This window comes from Panicum hallii, chromosome 2 (assembly GCF_002211085.1).
Source record: "Panicum hallii strain FIL2 chromosome 2, PHallii_v3.1, whole genome shotgun sequence".
In the NCBI taxonomy this organism is placed as follows: Eukaryota; Viridiplantae; Streptophyta; class Magnoliopsida; order Poales; family Poaceae; genus Panicum; species Panicum hallii.
In genome coordinates, this window is record NC_038043.1 from 54,749,531 (window position 1) to 54,766,700 (window position 17,170).

At 47.7% G+C, this 17,170-nt stretch overlaps 2 protein-coding genes across 2 annotated transcripts; both read right to left on the reverse strand.

The window, feature by feature from the left end:
- Nucleotides 1-438: 438 nt before the first annotated feature.
- On the reverse strand, nucleotides 439-1,406 carry LOC112883469. The gene has a single exon (XM_025948773.1). The coding sequence runs from the start codon at nucleotides 1,288-1,290 to the stop codon at nucleotides 631-633; it is 660 nt and encodes a 219-aa protein (XP_025804558.1). The 5' UTR covers nucleotides 1,291-1,406; the 3' UTR covers nucleotides 439-630.
- Nucleotides 1,407-3,383: 1,977 nt separating this feature from the next.
- On the reverse strand, nucleotides 3,384-4,283 carry LOC112882563 (atherin-like). The gene has a single exon (XM_025947644.1). The coding sequence runs from the start codon at nucleotides 4,226-4,228 to the stop codon at nucleotides 3,584-3,586; it is 645 nt and encodes a 214-aa protein (XP_025803429.1). The 5' UTR covers nucleotides 4,229-4,283; the 3' UTR covers nucleotides 3,384-3,583.
- Nucleotides 4,284-17,170: the final 12,887 nt, after the last annotated feature.

Sequence of the window (17,170 nt, forward strand, 5' to 3'; positions counted from 1 at the left end):
GGAAACTGAACTTTAGGAAGCTTTCCTGTACCCGAACTACCAGCGCTACGGTTCGAATCATGACTCCAGTTGCGAGAAGAATCGCCCATTTGCAGATGCGGATGTGAATTCGAACGAGTAAACAACGGTGGAGGGTCGGAGTGCATACCCTTGACCGGGGAATGCGTGTGGGTATACACCGACCCATACACATTCTCCCGGTGATGGTTGTCGTTGCGGTGCCCATGGGGGCCGTCGACCGGGTTATCGGCAGGTGGAGACGCTGCGGTCGACGTCGGCTTGGCGAAGATGCCTGCCGAAGGTGGGGTCGAATCGAGCACCACTCGACTGACGGACTTGCGGAGTTCAGAGTTCAGACATGCGGCGGCGCCTGCATAGGGAGAAAGGAACAGAGTAACATACAGTACCACTTTCGTAATTACAGTTCAATCTTATTAGCCTCTTTTCCGTTTCATTACCAGAATTAAATACACGTGCAAATAGTCGCAAAAAAATGCAGTATGCATGTTTTTTACTTGGCTCAACAGAAAATCCTCTGAAGTTCTTCAGATATTTACCAGTCGAGTCCACCGAAAAACACACACCATTTTCCTTCCAAATTAACGCGATCAGAATTACAGCTTGGAGTAGCTACTCGAACGCATCGTCAGCAGCGCAAGCGACAGCCGCGAACACGTCCTCGTCCCCGGCGCTCCACTCGCAGCCGCTCTGCCCTTGCGGATGCGCCGCCGAGTTTGCCGCCCGCCCCCGTCCGGCTGGCACCGGCGTCTCCGACACGCGCACGCTCATCCTCGCGGACAGGATCGCCGGCGCCTCCTCGCCCAGGGCCCGCCAGCTACTCGGCGTGGCGAGCTCGACCCGCCGCTCCACTGCCACGGCGACGTCGCCGCTCCCGCCGGCGTCCCTCCACGGGACCTCGGCGCGGCCGATGAGCTCCGACCCCAGGACCCGCCCCAGCAGCACCGCGCGCCTCCTCCCTCCACGCCACCTCCGCACCTCGAACACCACCGCGCCCCGGTCCACGAGATCGCGCACGCACGCCGGCGATCCGTCGCAGCTCAACGACGCCACATCGCGCCACGACACGGCGCCGCCCGTTGTTGTCTCTCCTGACCCGTCCGGCTGATCGGCGCCGCGGGTGTCGATCTGGATCGCCCTCCCGCCGCCCGCGGGGACGAGGCACCGGAGGAAGAGCTCGCCTCCGGTACCGCCGCCGCAACCGAGGCCCGTGACGCGGACGGACCTGATCTCGCACTGGACATGGCAGGTGACGCCGCGAGCACCAGCCATAGCGCCACCTACTACTACGGCAGCGAGTCGACGAGGCTATTTATACGTGCATGGAGAGCTATCCATGGAGATCGGAGGCGGGTGTAGGTGTGTCTAACTTTTGGCAAGCGAGTGCAAGCTCCAACGAGAACGGGGTCACTGGGTGTGTTGTCTGTGTTTGGTGTGCTTTAACTTTAGCTCTTGAGATGAGCAAGGGGTCAGCTGGCCCTGCTCATGGACATTGCTAGGGTTGTTCTTGCTTCGAAACTGGCCTATCAGACGATCAAAGGTGAAAACAAACAGCGATCGAAGGTGCACACAAAAAGGGATCAAATGGGCTTAACAGGAGACGAACTGTGTGGATCATCTTGTCCTTTTGCAATACCGTACCGTTCGTATACGGACTGGGTCTTTTCTGGGCTTAAATATAGCATGGCCCTTACAATGAGCAGGCTGAACCAGAGTTGAATCTTGGGCCTGACTTCTGAGCTCTCGGGCCCATGTATGCTATTTGCATTGCCAACAGTTCTTCAGATGTTCTCAAAAAAAGAAAAAACAGTTCTTCAGATGTTAATCGTAGGATTTAATATTTCACTTGTGAATCACTTGATATATAAGGAGTAGGGCATGTTTGGAGGAGCGAAAGTTGAGTGCTAAAATTTAGTACTAAAGTTATTGAGTTTTGCCTAAAGTTTAGCCCAACTCATTAGCACTCCTGTTTAGATGGACTGGTGCTAAAGTTTAGCGCTCATTAGCATTTGAATCCAAATATGACCTTAGTATTTAATTTGTGGATCAGTCGATATATATAAAGCATGTTTGCATTAGAGTTGGAGATCAAAGTAAGCTTCTATACGATGAAACATGATCCACACTCACTTTTGTCTATTTGAACTATGACTTTTAATAATAAAAACGCCCTATACAAAATATCTACACGATACAGCACCATGTGGTTTGCATTTTTCAGGTCACACGGCCATGACCGTCCAGATCATTAATTCATCATAACATACACATGAACAAAAGGGAAGGGGATGGACATGCTAATTTCTGTGTAAAAACAGATAAATCTTACCGCGTCCTGTCTTTGTTTTCATGGTCCGGACAAGACAATGATATCGTTGTTTCACAGCGCATCACCTTTTGCCTGTGCCTCGTCGTTCCGAAGATTCGGCTCCCTGTAGTCATGGCCATCATCTTCACACGCTATGGAGAGCTTCAGCATCAGAAATATGCTGCTGTGCGAAGCTCATAAGAATGCAACGAGGTACACACGCGTATCAACAATTAATTTTTTTTCCACATGGATGTACCTCTACTAATTCAACTATGCTCACGTGATGACAGTATGACACAGAGGTACACAGTTATAGCACCATCAGTTCTAGTAGCACGGCTGCTGTTTCAGGTGCAATGAAACAGTAGTGAGATGTGAAGTCCATCTTGGCACTAGCTGGCGATATCCATGGTGACTTTTTGATCTTGTGTTATAAGAAACCAGATCATCTTGCATGCAGTGCATGCTTGTCGACAAAGATGATCATGTGTAGCTTTTGCGTAAAAGAAAAAAATCTAAATTGATGCATCAAGGGCATTTGCAGACATGTATGCATATATGCTTTTGTCAGTATCAGAAATTCAGAACTCAAGTTCTTCATCTGGTTATTTCTAGAGTTCTTTGTGAAACTTTGAAGATATATCATTTGGAGTCCCTTAACTGTTGCTTCGATTGCTATATTCATCACAAATATACAAATCTACAGACAATTTAGTGCCTGTTTTGCTTCAACGAACTAAGGGCAAATATATATCATTCTATTTCCACTGAGACATGGTCATCAAGGATCGATACAATTTCAGCTAAGCTATATGCAGCACAAGTAGATCAGATTTCTAACCACAAACTGAATTGTCCCCAAAGACCAAAGAGTATCGAAAACAAACATACCCTTGACAGTACATTGGAAAAGAAGAGAAAACAAAAATGACATCAGAAAGAGTTTCATCGATATCGTATCATCTCATCTCGACAGGGACGTGAGCCGAACGGAGAATACAAACTCTAGTAATCCTTTTACAACGCATCAAGAGTCTTTTCATTCCAAAAATCATAGACAAAATAAGAGATGAAAACCTTATATTTACATCTCTCACACCAAAATCCAGAAGAGTTCTTTGGCTAAACATACCGTATAGGTTGAATTAATCTTGTCATGGGGCTATAGCATGCACGACCGCAGCAGTGTGACCAGCTGGTATAGAAGACGAAAGAAACTAGCATCTTCTTCCTCTCACCTCCAGGGGCACACGGCTAGTGGCCGTGGTACCTATCCCCGGCGTGCAACAAAGACGAGAAGAGACCGTCGCCGTGTCCCACCCTCTCGTCTTCCGCCGCCTCGAAGCCGCCGTCGTATCGCGGGACGGCATCGGAGAGCGCCGGCGCGAACCTGCTGTACAATTCAGAGCTCGAGCCAGCTGGATCCGGGTTGTTGCTGTTGGGGAACAGGGAGTGCGCGAATGAACCGGCGGGAGGCGAGGCGTGCGGCGCGACGGGGAGCTTGAGAGGCGACGGGCGGCGCGTCAGCAGCTCGAAGGGCGCGCGCGTGCCCGCAGCGGCGGGATCGTGGGGGGCGCCGAAGAGCACGCCGGGGCCGAGGTGGGGCGCGAACGGCGGCGGCGCCGGGATGCCGGTGAACTCCTGCACCATGGCGCGGAAGTTGGTGGTGTCGGTGGTGAGCACGGTGGTGGGCGGCCGGCGCGTCGCCCGCGGGCGCTTCCGCGGCGGCTTGCGCGCCGCGGCTGATGAGCCCGGGGCAGGCGGCAGGGGCTCTCGCGAGGTGGTCGCGGGGAAGAAGGAGCAGGAGCCCTGGTCGAGGAAGAGCGGACGGTCGTCTAGGAAAGCGGAGTCCGGCGCGGCCGGGGATGACGGGGGGCAGTCGCTGGAGGTGGAGGCCATGGGCGGAGGGCGTGAGGGGTGGATGGAGATGTAGGGTTTGGTGGGGAAGAAGAAGGTTGGAGGACTATATGAGTGGGTTGGTGTCTTGCTGATGTGGGTTGATGCACGAGCATACGTGTGCTTGTGCCTCTGAGCCAGAGTGTTGTTGTTGTGGGGGGGGGGGGGGGGGGGGGGGGGGTGGCACAGAGAGAGAGAGAGTGGAGGAGCTAGGATTTTGACTATCCGTGTGCTAACTATGTGACATTTCCAACATTGTTCAAAGCAGTAGAAAAGTTTGTGTGGAACTTGACATACTCCTGTCATCCACAATATGGTCGTTAAGACGTCTACAATGTGACACTCTGACTAACAATTTAAAAAATATTTTAAATACGAAAATATAACATCAATGTTACCTTCTCAATCTACAAGGTTTATTTTAAGTTGAAAGTCAAAGCTACCAAAGTATAACGGATTCATTACTAAAACTAGTTCATTTTTTTGATCGGGGGAGTATCATTTTAAGGAGCTTCTACAAGTCAATTGTTTGAAATTTCCAACGAATATTTGATCCTAGGAATTGGAATATTTGATTGCTGGAATTGGATGGGAGCTACAATATTGGCACAGGCGGCGAGTGAGTCGGTGTTAAGTAGGGTTCCACTGCAAGACTAGTGAGCTTGATAAAGATGAGGAATCATCATATCAAAGCAAGGAGAAGCTGCTTGGCAGTTGGATTGCAATCCAATGGTCCTGTTTGTTTCAGCTTAAGAGTCATTTAACTTTTGGATTTTCTAAAATCGAATCTTTAAAATCAGTCATAAGCTAAAATAAACTGGAGCAATAACCAAAAAAATATAGTGTTCGACACTTGAGAGGATCAATGGTGGTGAGTCGACTCATGAGGGAAAAAGTTGGTCACACGTAATTTATCCGATCGACTCTCTGCTCCGTGTGTCGAGCCTAACCATTGCTGGGTTGATTCTGCATGTATGAACACAAAAAGAGGAAGCCTCTCTCTTGTACTCTCACTCCCATATACTTTCTCCATCAAACAATTGCTCTACTATAATTTTTAATAGCGACGGATGCACTCAAGAATGAAGTTTGGGTCCTTCTCTCTTGTAGGGTGATTAGATTGCTCCAGCGGTATGGTTCGCTTCACCAGTTCACCTACGTCCACGCACCAGGACAATAAGTCGGTTTCAGTCCATCACTAGAGAGATGCTATGATAAATCTTGGTGCCCTATAGCAGTGCAAAGTATTTTTTTTTTCAGATTTTGCATTTGGAGATGGGCTTAGGTCATCAAGTAGTGTGGGTACTGTGTTCCTAATTGCATTGGAGAGTAATGCTTAGTAATCTGACAATGACTCCGGAGAGCAATCTATGCTATATCTAGGAAGATCCTAATGAGATCTCAGAGTGAGTGATGACTCGGCGGATACGACAGGAGTGTGTGTTAGTGTGTACACCTTTCAATCCACTAGCAGTAGCTGATTTATTCTTTAAAAATAAAAATCTCAGCAACTGATGTAATGTTTGCATTACTCTTATTTCTTTAAAAAAAATTATATCCAGTGAGCTATTCTTGAACCGTCCAGCTAATTGCTCTTGAGTCTTGATTTCTTGCACGGGATCCTTTAAAATCCTGTACAGATTTTAGGCCTGCACGTACAACGTACGCCGAAGCGTTTAAACTGTGCAGTACGCATCACGTAGTTGAGCTCGAAACAAATCGAGCTAACCATTTGTCCCTCCCATCTCTCGCACAAGCACATGCGACTCCTAGACAGTAATCAGTCGAGCATCATGACAGGCGTACAGTTGTCAGCTGGATGGTGAAGAATAAACCCTAGACCAAGAACAGTAATTTTATTTATTTATCAACGTAAATTTGACAAGGTGACGTTCATGTGCCAATTCAGAAGGCAACATCAGGAGACAGGAGAGCACCAAGCCTTGCTCATTTTTTCCTTTGCGTCTAGAATCTAATTCTACCGCCCTTTGTATATATCGTAGCAGTAAACATTTGTTAAGTTGTTACCTCAGTTTTGGCAGATATGCACTACAAGAATTCACCGTAATTTTTCGAGCGTATTTTATGAATGGCCGACAGACTTGTCTTCTTCATAAATTCTCAAACAACCGGGGCTTTTTTTACACTACTAGTTGAGGCAATTCTTGATGGTCATTTCTAAGTAGCCGATTGTTTTATTTATTATTATTTTTGAGAAATGTTGGGGTCGGGCTTGATTGGTTGCTAATTTAAAAATCCTTGGCTGCTTGATAAGAAATAATGAAGAAGAAAAATAACCCTCGGGCATTTGAAAAAACACTTCCGATGCCGTACTGATGATGTCTTTGTCATTATACTAATCCAGAAGCCATTGTCGCAGAGGAAAAGAAGTCCAGTTTTGATTTCTGGATCGTTTCCTTGTGTGCATGATTGCCTTCGTACGATTAGAATCAAACTTTTGACTGGACTACTCCGGGAATTAAAAAAAACGTTTAACATTCGCATGCATGCAGCATGCATAACTTTATGGATTCAAATCTTGAGGCGTGCAAATTAACTTTCCAGATTCCGCAATACAAAAGATGACGAGCACATTTATGTCTTGGCTAGCTTCTAAACAATACTTCTTCTGCAATATAGATCCACTGGACACCTACTATATTTGTGCTATATTTTGGTCTATATTTATTAGCTCCGTGCTTGATTGACCAAATTAACTATTTGAAGCGTGGTAGCCGCTTTAAACCTATCTTTACGTATGCTAGGGCCTCCTGATCTTTTCTGATTCAGGTCAACTGTTCAGACCTTTCAGACTGTTCCTTGAAAAGAAAAGAAAAAAACTGCTCAGACTTTTCAGACCTCCAGCTACAGCTTCCTGGCCTCATATTCCCCGAAGATATCGCAAGGCAATCAACAGTGTTGGTTCAACCATGTACGGGTTGGTTGCATCTGCATACGGCTGATCCGTCAGCTCCGTGCACACGTGCTCCAACGCAAAGCAGCAAAGCATGAAATGGCCTTTAGCATATGACTGAGTCATAACTCGCAGACAGACATCATCGGGGTCTCGGCAGCAAGTTTCAGCAGCCACGGATTCCGGTTTCTTCAGTGCATGGCTCGTGATTTCTTCAGCAGATCAGCAGAAAGATGCGGATGCAGCTTTGTTAGCAGCGATGGTAGACAGTTCAATGGGCATGATTTCTCTTCCGGCGATTTGTGCAGCTGCAGCAGGCGAAAAGCCTCACATGCATGTTCCAACGGTTCAACTGTCTGCAGGCTGTGGTCCAGAGACAGCCATGCCTCTGTTCTGAATCTTCAAAGGTCGAAGTGAGATGTCAGTTGAGTTGGCCAACGGCGAAAGGCTCGACTCCAGTGGCAAAACAGTGTAGTTGCTAGACCTGCATACAAAATGTCCATTTTTCAGGCTTTGGTAGGCATGTGTCACTTCATTTTTTTCTTTTGAAACGTGTCACTTCATAATTTCATTCATACACAGAGCTGTGGAGATGGAGTTACAGTGTTCAATTTTCCTTTTCGTTTTGGTGTTCAGCTTAATCGTGCGACTGCTGTTGCAGAGGAAGGCCCGGGCCCAGCAAATGACACAGGCCGAAGCTACTCCCAGCAGATGGTGGGCCTGCAGTATGGTCTGAATTTTTCAGCCCATTAAAAATAGTAGCTAGCCCGCCTTTTGTTGTGCTATCACGTGATGGGTTGCACGATACCTCCAGGCCGCATTGTTGCCGCTCCTCGGGCCAAACGTTGAAATTTAAAATTGGGCCGTGATCGCTGGAAGGCCGAACTGGGCCCGTGTCACCGGCACCATTTTCGCTCGCCTCGCCTCTGTTTTCCTTTTCCTTGGGTTTGGGACCGGTCGGTTTGGAACCCGTTGCCATCCAGTGCCGTGGAGAGCATTGGATGTTGCCTTGGAGAATGATTGTTTTCTTTTAATATAGTTCCTATTCCCTGGCAAGAAAAGGTACGGTCATCGTACATGCGAGAAATAAATTTACGATCCTTGCACGAATAGGGAAATTATTTGTAAGGGTCCGTCTGTGAGAGCTTTTATTGGCTTCGGATTCGTCTTTTTTTGCAAATCGAGACATTGCAGTGTGAAACCGTCTTGTAAGTTAAGTAAAAATAAACTAGAAACCGAATAAAATTATTTTTTTTGGGTGAAGCCGTTTCAGGATAAGCCCTCCCAAAGGACCTTAAAATCTTCAACGCAAATAGTAGATTTTTAGTCTGGTAGCCACGGTTGCCTCAAAACATTGTAATGCAGTATATATTGCAGAATAAAAGTAGAATACTTGTATGAATGTGTTGCTCTTTGAGCGGATTGATATATATTTTGGTATAATAATGTACAAAAGTTAGCTGCACAAACTATCTAAAAGATTACTAAACACGCCCAGCGAGCTGGTGTGTAAATAAAGAACAAATTGCGTTACAGTCCCATATCAGCACGACGAGCATCTTGTATCTCGAGAGGATCTTGTGTGCAGCACTTTATCGCAGACCAAAAAACGATATGCAACGGGGATGCTCACAGCGTAGGCTCTCACTAGCCCTGTCCCAGGGTTGATAGTACGGGGACATTATTCCTTTACATTCAGCTCGTGCTGCATTGTACTCTTGCCCGTCCTCGCACAGCAGTTCTCGCAGTCAGATCAGCATCGTCTTCAGGCGCCCCTGCTACATCCATGACGTGGTCGTCGTTGGTGGTGCTTTCCTTGCTTCCGGTAGCACTATTCCGACCACGAGATGGCACTCCGCCATCCGCACTTGCACCCCCGTGGGATGCGGCGGCGGCTGCTGCTGCTCCATAATAACGTCGATCGATATCTATTCGTGGAAATTAAGGACCGGAAGGAGGGCGCAAAATCGAGAGAGCAGGAGCATACGCCACGAACTCGATCCCGCGCGTGTTTTCCGGCGACCTGCTAGCAACTCCAGCCCAGCGCCGAGCCCGCCGAAGACTGGGCCGAGACGTTCCACCAGGCCCGCAAAGGCAAAACACCCGTGTGACCGGAGGCGATTGGGTCAAACTAGCGCTTGCATGCGCAACATGTAATAAACTAACAGTAGATGGAGGGGAGAGGATCATCTTGTAATAACTAAACTACTTGCCACACGCAAGCTGCCCTCCGCCCGAACCCAATCCCATCTACCTGATCCCTGCGCTTGCTTCCTCCCCAAATTCCCTTCTCTCTTCAATCCCTGCTACCCTACTGCTGCTCACACGACCTCGCGTCCCATCGTTCGACCCTGCGACAGCTACGATTCCTCAACCGATTCCAATTCCCTTCCCTCCCAAAACAGAACAAACGGTTCAGATATCAAATAGCTTTCCATCGACTCCACACTACCGATCGAACACATCAGGCTCCACAAAACATCTCCCTCTCGCTCTCCTTGTCCGATTTCCCTCGCCGGCGGTAACCTAAACCAGGGCTCCGGTGAAGTTCCGGCGGACGGCGGTGAGGAATTCCTCCTGTTGCGTGGTCTTTCGAAGCCCTGGTCCTCCCCGGTTCCTCCGCTACTGGTAGTTTGGTGTCCAGTTAATCGTGCGGCTGCTATTCCAGAAGAAAGCTCGGGCCCAGCAAATGACGCGGGCCGAAGCTCCTCCCAGCAGATGGTGGGCCTGCAGTGTGGTCTGAATTTTCAGCCCATTAAAATAGTAGCTCAACTCTTTTTGCTGTGCTGTCACGTGATGGGCTGCACGATGCCTCTAGGCCGCGTTGTTGCCGACCCATGGGCTAAAAGTTGAAAATGAAAATTGAGCCGTGATCGCCAAAAGGCCAGACTGGGCCTCGTGTCACCGGCACCATTTTCGCTCGCCTCGCCTCTGTTTTTGTTTTTCTTGGATCGTGCGAACTAGTTAGTACGCGGGCGGTTGCCGAAGTTGATTGAACCCGGCAGCCTGACTCGTGAAGCTATGGTAGCTTCCACGCTTCAACCAACGATTACATTACCGGCGATACAGTATTTATCAGTGAGCTCCGGTAATGAGAATCAGTTGAAAATCGGTGAAAATTTGCCAAAACCGATCGGTAAAGAGACCTAAATTCAAAAAAATGAAATTCAACAATTTATCGTCGATAATCGATGCAAACTGAACGATTTATCGCTTCGCCTACTGAAAATATGTTTTGGCAGTGGAAAAAAAATAAAGGTTTGATAGCATTTAATTTTTTAGGTTATGTATTATATTATATTAGATAAATTACATATACATGCACAATTTTGCATATAGAATTGCCTAAGAAATAAACATGTTTACATATTTTGCCCATAAAATTGCATAAAACACATGAATTTGCACATATATACAAACCACGAAGTGCATAGTTCATATAAACAAACGAGTGCATAGTCCATACAAACTTCATAGTTCATAGAAATAAAAGAGTGCATAGTTCATAGAAATAAAAGAGTGCATAGTTCATACAAACCTTATAGTGTATAGAAATAAGAGTACATAGTCTATACAAGCCACATACAAACTTAGCAAGCACATAGTCCATACACGAAGGCATTCGGCATATCAATTTAATCATTCTTCGGTCTCTTCTTGCTGGTACGTGTGATATCCATAATAATATTCCTAAATATTGAAATGATAATCGGTCGCTCCCAGCTGCAGCATCATCGATAATCGGCGCACATACATTGATTATCGGCCTTAATCGCACGAAAATCGGTGAACGGAGCTGAAATCGCCCGCTCTCTTGCTCTGTGCTTGCGTGCGTGTGAGGAAAGTGAGAGGCAGGGGAAAGTGAACTGGAGCGCGTGTGAGGAAAGTGAGAGGCAGGGGAAAGTGATCTGGAAAGGGACAAGGGATGCTCCGTGCTTGCGCGCATGTAAGGAAAGTGAGAGGCAGGGGAAAGTGAACTGGAAAGGGACAAGGGACAGGAGGTTGGACAAGGGACAAGGGACAGGAGGTTGGACAGAAGGTTGGAGAGAGAGTGACTGTGGTCCTCGTAAGGCCACAGTGTGGTGGAAGGGTTAACGGGTTAACGGGTTAGTAGATCATAACGGGTAGTTAGATAAAATTTTTTTTCCCTAAGCAAACAATTGTTGCTTTTAATATGTGATAACATTCTGGAATCAAGAGAAGGTCTAGTTTTTTTATAAAAATAAGTTCTCTACTTTTTATAAATCTTTTCAAATTTTTGAATTTTCCATTGAAATCTAGCGAAATTTCAGTCGGTTTACGTTCTCAGCTAGCATCGGTAACGATAAATTTCACCGATAATCGCGATTATCGAGCGGTTTTGTATTCCCTGACTTCAACAGGCTGCAAACAAGGCAGTGCGGCTGTGTGCCCTGTGTACAGCTAGTTGCTTTCTCCTTTACAATGCGGCCACGGATGGTGGTTCTCTGAAAGCCACGGTGGTCAATTCCGAATCTGAATCTGAAAAATGCAAGCAAACCAAGCACCCATCAATGGATGGACCACCACCAATGGCGGGGAAAGGTAAAGAAAGGCATCTCGAACGATCTCTCACTCAGCAAATAGCAGTAGCTCCTCTCCACGGAAGGCGTTGCGTCTTTACCGGGGATCATCACAGGCAAATATTTCTCTCTGGTAGGCATAGCAGTAGTTTTCCTTTTCCACCACCCAATCGATCGATCTGGCGGCCCAAGCAATGCAAAAGGCCAATGCAGGTGAGAAAAGCAGCCTCGCCGCCGACGCCGTTGCCGCTAATGTTAGCACTCAGTTTGCGCCGGAGGGTAGCGTGTGCTATTACTGTTCTCGGTGGTGGGGGCACTTCACTTTCAGTTTCCAAGGTACTTTCCAACACATCAAACATGTGCGAATTGCAGATGCTGGCCAAAAGCTGCAGAAAGCGGTGGATCCGAGTTCGTTTCAAGTCACATCGTTCCTGCGCTTTCTTGCTCACTGTCAGCAGTGCTAGCTGCTAGCTGCACCTGCTGCTGCATGCCTTCAGGGTTCAGACTCTTGCTTGCTCGCAAGCAAACACCAGTCGACTGCAGTGGCAGAGCAGGTCAGCCAACAGCCATTAGGGTGTGTTCGGTTCCCTATCTAATAGCACGAAACATCTAAATTTTAGATTAGATATCTAGGAACGAACGGCCCTCTATTCCTACCCCCAGAAATTTTAGAGCCTGCGAGGGCTCTAACGCCCTCTAATCCACTCGGCTCGTCTCCCCACGCGCCCCTACCCGCGTGCTCCTTCCCCCGCCGCCGCCCCCGTGCTCCTCCCGCCGCCGCCCCTGCTCTCCCCGCCGCCCGCTCCTCCGCCGCCCCTGCTCCTCCCCCTGCGCCCCGCCGCCCGCTCCTCAGCCGCCGCGGCGCCTCCCCCGCCGCGGCCCCTCCCCAGCCGCCCCTGCTCTCCCCGCCGCCCGCTCCTCCGCCGCCCCGTGCTCCTCCCCCGCACTGCCGCCGTGCCGCCGCCCCTGCTCCTCCCCCCCACCCCCCGCGCCGCCGCCCCTGCTCCTCCCCCCCCCCCCGACGCGGCGCCGCCCCCGCCGCGGCCCCTCCCCCGCCGCGGCCCCTCCCCCGCCGCCTGCGCCCGCGGCCCTCCCCCGCCGCCGCCCCTCCCCCGCCGCCTGCGCCCGCGGCCCTCCCGCTCCTCTTCGCCCTCGCGCTCCTAGCCGGCGCCGCCCGCTCCTCCCCCGCGCGCCGCCGCCCCGCCCCCTGCTCCTCCCCGCAAGCCGCGCCGCGCCCCTGCTCCTCCCCGCGTGCGCGCGTTAGACGCCCCGGTAACGAACGCCCCTCTAAATAGACTCTAAAATGTTTAGACCTCTAATTTATCCATCTATATTTTAGACCCCTCTGGTACGAAACGAACACACCCTTAGTCAAGAAAATTGGCTTCCAAGCTACTGGTAGTTAGGTTTTCGGCAGGTTTTTCACTATTCATTAATCAAACGTGCGTGCAAGCGTGCAACTTTTCAGCTAGACGTGCGCGTCTCTGCGCGCCAGTGTTGTTCAGGGGCTCCAAGTCTAGTTATGCCTAGGCAATTGCGTTACCTGACCTAAAGTGCTACTGGTACTCCCTCCGCTTGAAATTAGTAGCAAATTATTATATGCATGCTTAGTGTAAGTTCGATGACAGATTCATGTTTCAAAGATCTTCCAATATGACATTGATTTTTTTTTAGCAATGGATGATAGGTTGTAAGATAAATTGATGGCCAAACTATCCTACCTTTTTAAATCTTAATACACCTACAAGCAAGCGGAGAGAATACTTTCAAGTACAATTTTGAACTTTTGACTCGAGATTATTAGGAAGAAAATGAGTTCAATGCCGGCCTATATAGCTACTCATCCTCAACCGGCAAGCATGATCCAAAATCAAACCCTAACGATGATTTTCTTCGGTCTAGATATGCTAATTCGAGAGGTTGGGGGTTGTTTGCTGGATAGATGCTTTAGAAAACTAGCTAGCTAAGAGAGACCTTGATTATTCTTGATAGTGCTCATTATTTCTTGGTTAGGTTGCATTATGGGTTGTGAAATGCACTAAAATATATCTTGGTCATGAATTCACACTGGTGTTAGTTGTTAGCCAGTATAAAGAATATAATCTTGCTGCTCCCTGTACAGCTAGAATTCATGCTCTCGATTTTATTCTCATCATGGTTAAATTAGCGTATAGCTACAAAAAAGATCTAACATTATTGCAGCATCTTGTGCCAATTTGCTACACCGACTGAGCTTTTACATTTCACAAGTTCTAACTGCCTTTTTAATCTAATATGAAGAATGAGAATATGTAAGTCGGGTGCTATTTCAATCTTTTCTTTCACGTGTGCGGTATCCTTGCAACCGCATGCCAAAAATCAATTAATTCCCAATAATCTAAATAGAAACTATTTCCTGGTATTTTCACTTTTTTGTGATGATCTGTGGCTTGTGTGGTTGGGAGCAAAATTCTAGATCACATTGTCTAGCTATAAATCGAAGAGCAAACAGGCAGATAAAGTTGGCATGCATGCAATTCGATCTGTTTGTTCTTGGCCTTGGGCCAGGGCGTCGGGCCCTGGAAAAAGGGCTACATATACCACTAGCTACTAGCTAACTTTTATGCAGTTTGATTTTGATATGCATATGGTTCCAAACAATGAAAACGCATGGAACTTTTGGGACACCACTACCTGCTGAAAGCCACTGAGTCTTGTATGATCTTGATCTCACAAATTTCCAGGTGCATGTACGAAATTACTCCACTTTGACTTTCTACCCGTACGCTCCTTTTATTTGTGTGGTTTCAGTTCGTCCCCTCTGAAAATTGCCTGTCCATTTCCGGAGAACTGAAATCGACCGGTACTATTGGCAGTACAGAGTGTCCAAAGCGCACCTCTTTCATGAGAATTTATCGTAATCATGAAATAGATGAATCAAAGGTAGCTAGTTTGGCGATGAACTAAAATTATTAAGGAGCTTGGTGGTCAACTAAAATGATTAAGGAGCTGGCACCTCTCTGAAATTGAACTATTTTTCAAGAACGTGCAATGGAACTTAATTTGTATCATTGACCTTTTATTGTTCAGCTCTTAAGAAAAGTTACATGCATTTCATGTAGCTTGTTGTAAATAAAGCAGCCTTGCTAGACTAAATAAATAATTTAGTTATTTTTTTAACCTATATATATGAGGGCATAACCGCATAAGTCATGCAGGAGGTTGATAGAAAGAACTAAAATAAAAAAGGCCACTGAATGGAGTGCGCTAATTGCTAGATGTCGGTGTTTTACTGGCTGGCCACTGAGAGATATGTCCAAGGTGGTAAGTTTACGTGAGGAGACGCCGAGATCAGAAACTCGAAGGTGCAAGGAACATAAAACTTAGACAGGTTCGGGCCGCGAGGTGCGTAATACCCTACGTCCTGTATGGCGGTTTGTATTCCCTTGGGTGTAGAATGATCTGGAGATGATCTGTTTTGAGGGGGTCCCTGCCCCCCTTATATATCTGGGAGGTCAGGGTTACAAGAATCCTAACCAATACTAGCTAAGGAATCGTACCAGAACATATCTCCAGTAGATTCCCTCTGTACCGACTAACTTTATCTCCTACTCATACGAGATAAATAAGAGATAAACGAGATAAATAAGAGATAAAACGGGCTTTATCTCTTAAGCCTGTTTAAACTACATTATGTACACAGTCCTATGGCCCCGGGTCTGACAAGCCCCGAGCTCTTCGTAGCTGAGTACTGCAGGCTTCTCGAGTTTGAAGTAGTCTTCGGCTTCTTTTGAAGCTCCGTCTTGAAGTTCTTTTTCGAGTACTTACTTGGCTGCATCGAAGCTATGAGATGCTCATGCCCCGAATTATATGTTTGATATGGTGTGCGATTGAAAAATCGCACTCCATATGGAGTAGCTCCCGAGCCTTAGGTTGAATTGAAGAATCAGGCTGAGGATCGCATTAAACTTGAATCCTCCTTACTTACGTTTTCAAATAAATTCGAAAAAATAAGTAGTCGATGCCACGTATCCTGCAGCCCCCGAGCCTTGAATCCAAATCTCTCAAGTTTGGAAATAAGGATCCAATAGTCGTGGCATGCAGTGTTATTCTGAAATCCCGAGAAAAACTCTTCGCCTTCTGCACAGTGAAATTAAGCCTCCCGCTGATTTATTTAATCGTGCGGTGACTTAGGGTTTCTTCTACACTCTTAGTCTTTATATGATTTGTCTTCGAGTAGTTTTGCTGCGTCCAGCCCCCGAGCTTACGAGCCAGAAGAGCCGAAGGAGCCATGTCGAGTAGTGTGCATCGCCCAGCCCCCGAGCCTGGGAACTAGCGGAACTATGATGGCACGCCGTGCTACCTGGAAGGTTGTTGCCGAAGCTTGATCTAAAAAAAATAATGCATATATTATGTAGCATAATGCGAAAATACCGAATAGTACTTAGTAATAATGTGAAGATACCAAAATTTATTCGGTGTAAAAATTGCTGTGTCGAGCTCATTTTTAGGCCATTTAAATCTCCCGAGCAGTCCACCTGTTATGTTTAAGCATCTGGTCCTATTTTAGCCGTTGCTCATAGCGTGTATGAGATCTTTATCTCGTGTACGCGTAGAGGCGTTGGGCGTGACAAAAGAGCCGAGGTTTCACGGATTAAGGTATGTGCTAGTCAAGTAGATTAGCGACCGTTAAGAGGAGACAACGAGCAGAAAATAGTCGTCATGCGATAAGAAGGATGCGCAGTGCGCAAAAGTAGTCGACGAAGTGTAGCTCTGGTGGGTTTCAATGCCCGTTGAGAGACGTACACGGATAGGTAGTCGGCGAAGTGTAGCTCTGGAGGGATTCATGCCCGTCGAGAGACATACACAGATAAATAGTCAATCATGGTGTAGCCCCCGAGGGTTTCGTACCCGTCGAGAGGCGTACCCAAAAAGGTAGCCGATCATGGTGTAGCCCCTGAGGGTTTCATGCCCGTCGAGAGGTGTACCCAAAAAGGTAGCCGATCGTGTGAAAAACAAGTCGGAAAAGGTATAGGTCACTTAGCTTGATTCGTGGATGAATGTCGATGAAGCCGTGGAACTCGTTGATGGAGCTGTGATGATTTGTTGATGAAGCTCGACTAGTCGGAGTCGATTCCGACTAGTTTTTAAGTCAAGGCGAGTAGTCGAAGTAGTCGGCGGCGGGCCGCCGATCGTCCTCGCGAAGTCGAGGTGCCCCACGGTGGACGCCAGCACGGCCTTCTGGTGAACTGGAAAGATGCCATCGAGTTCGCCGGTGGATCTTCGATACGCTCCCCTACCTGGCGCGCCAGCTGTCGGTGTTTTACCAGCTGTCCACCGAGGGATATGTCCAAGGTGGTAAGTTTAGGTGAGGAGACGCTGAGATCAGGAACTCGAATGTGTAAGGAACACAAAATTTAGACAGGTTCGGACCGCGAGGTGCGTAATACCCTACGTCCTGTATGGTGGTTTGTATTCTCTTGGGTGTAGAATGATTTGGAGATGATCTGT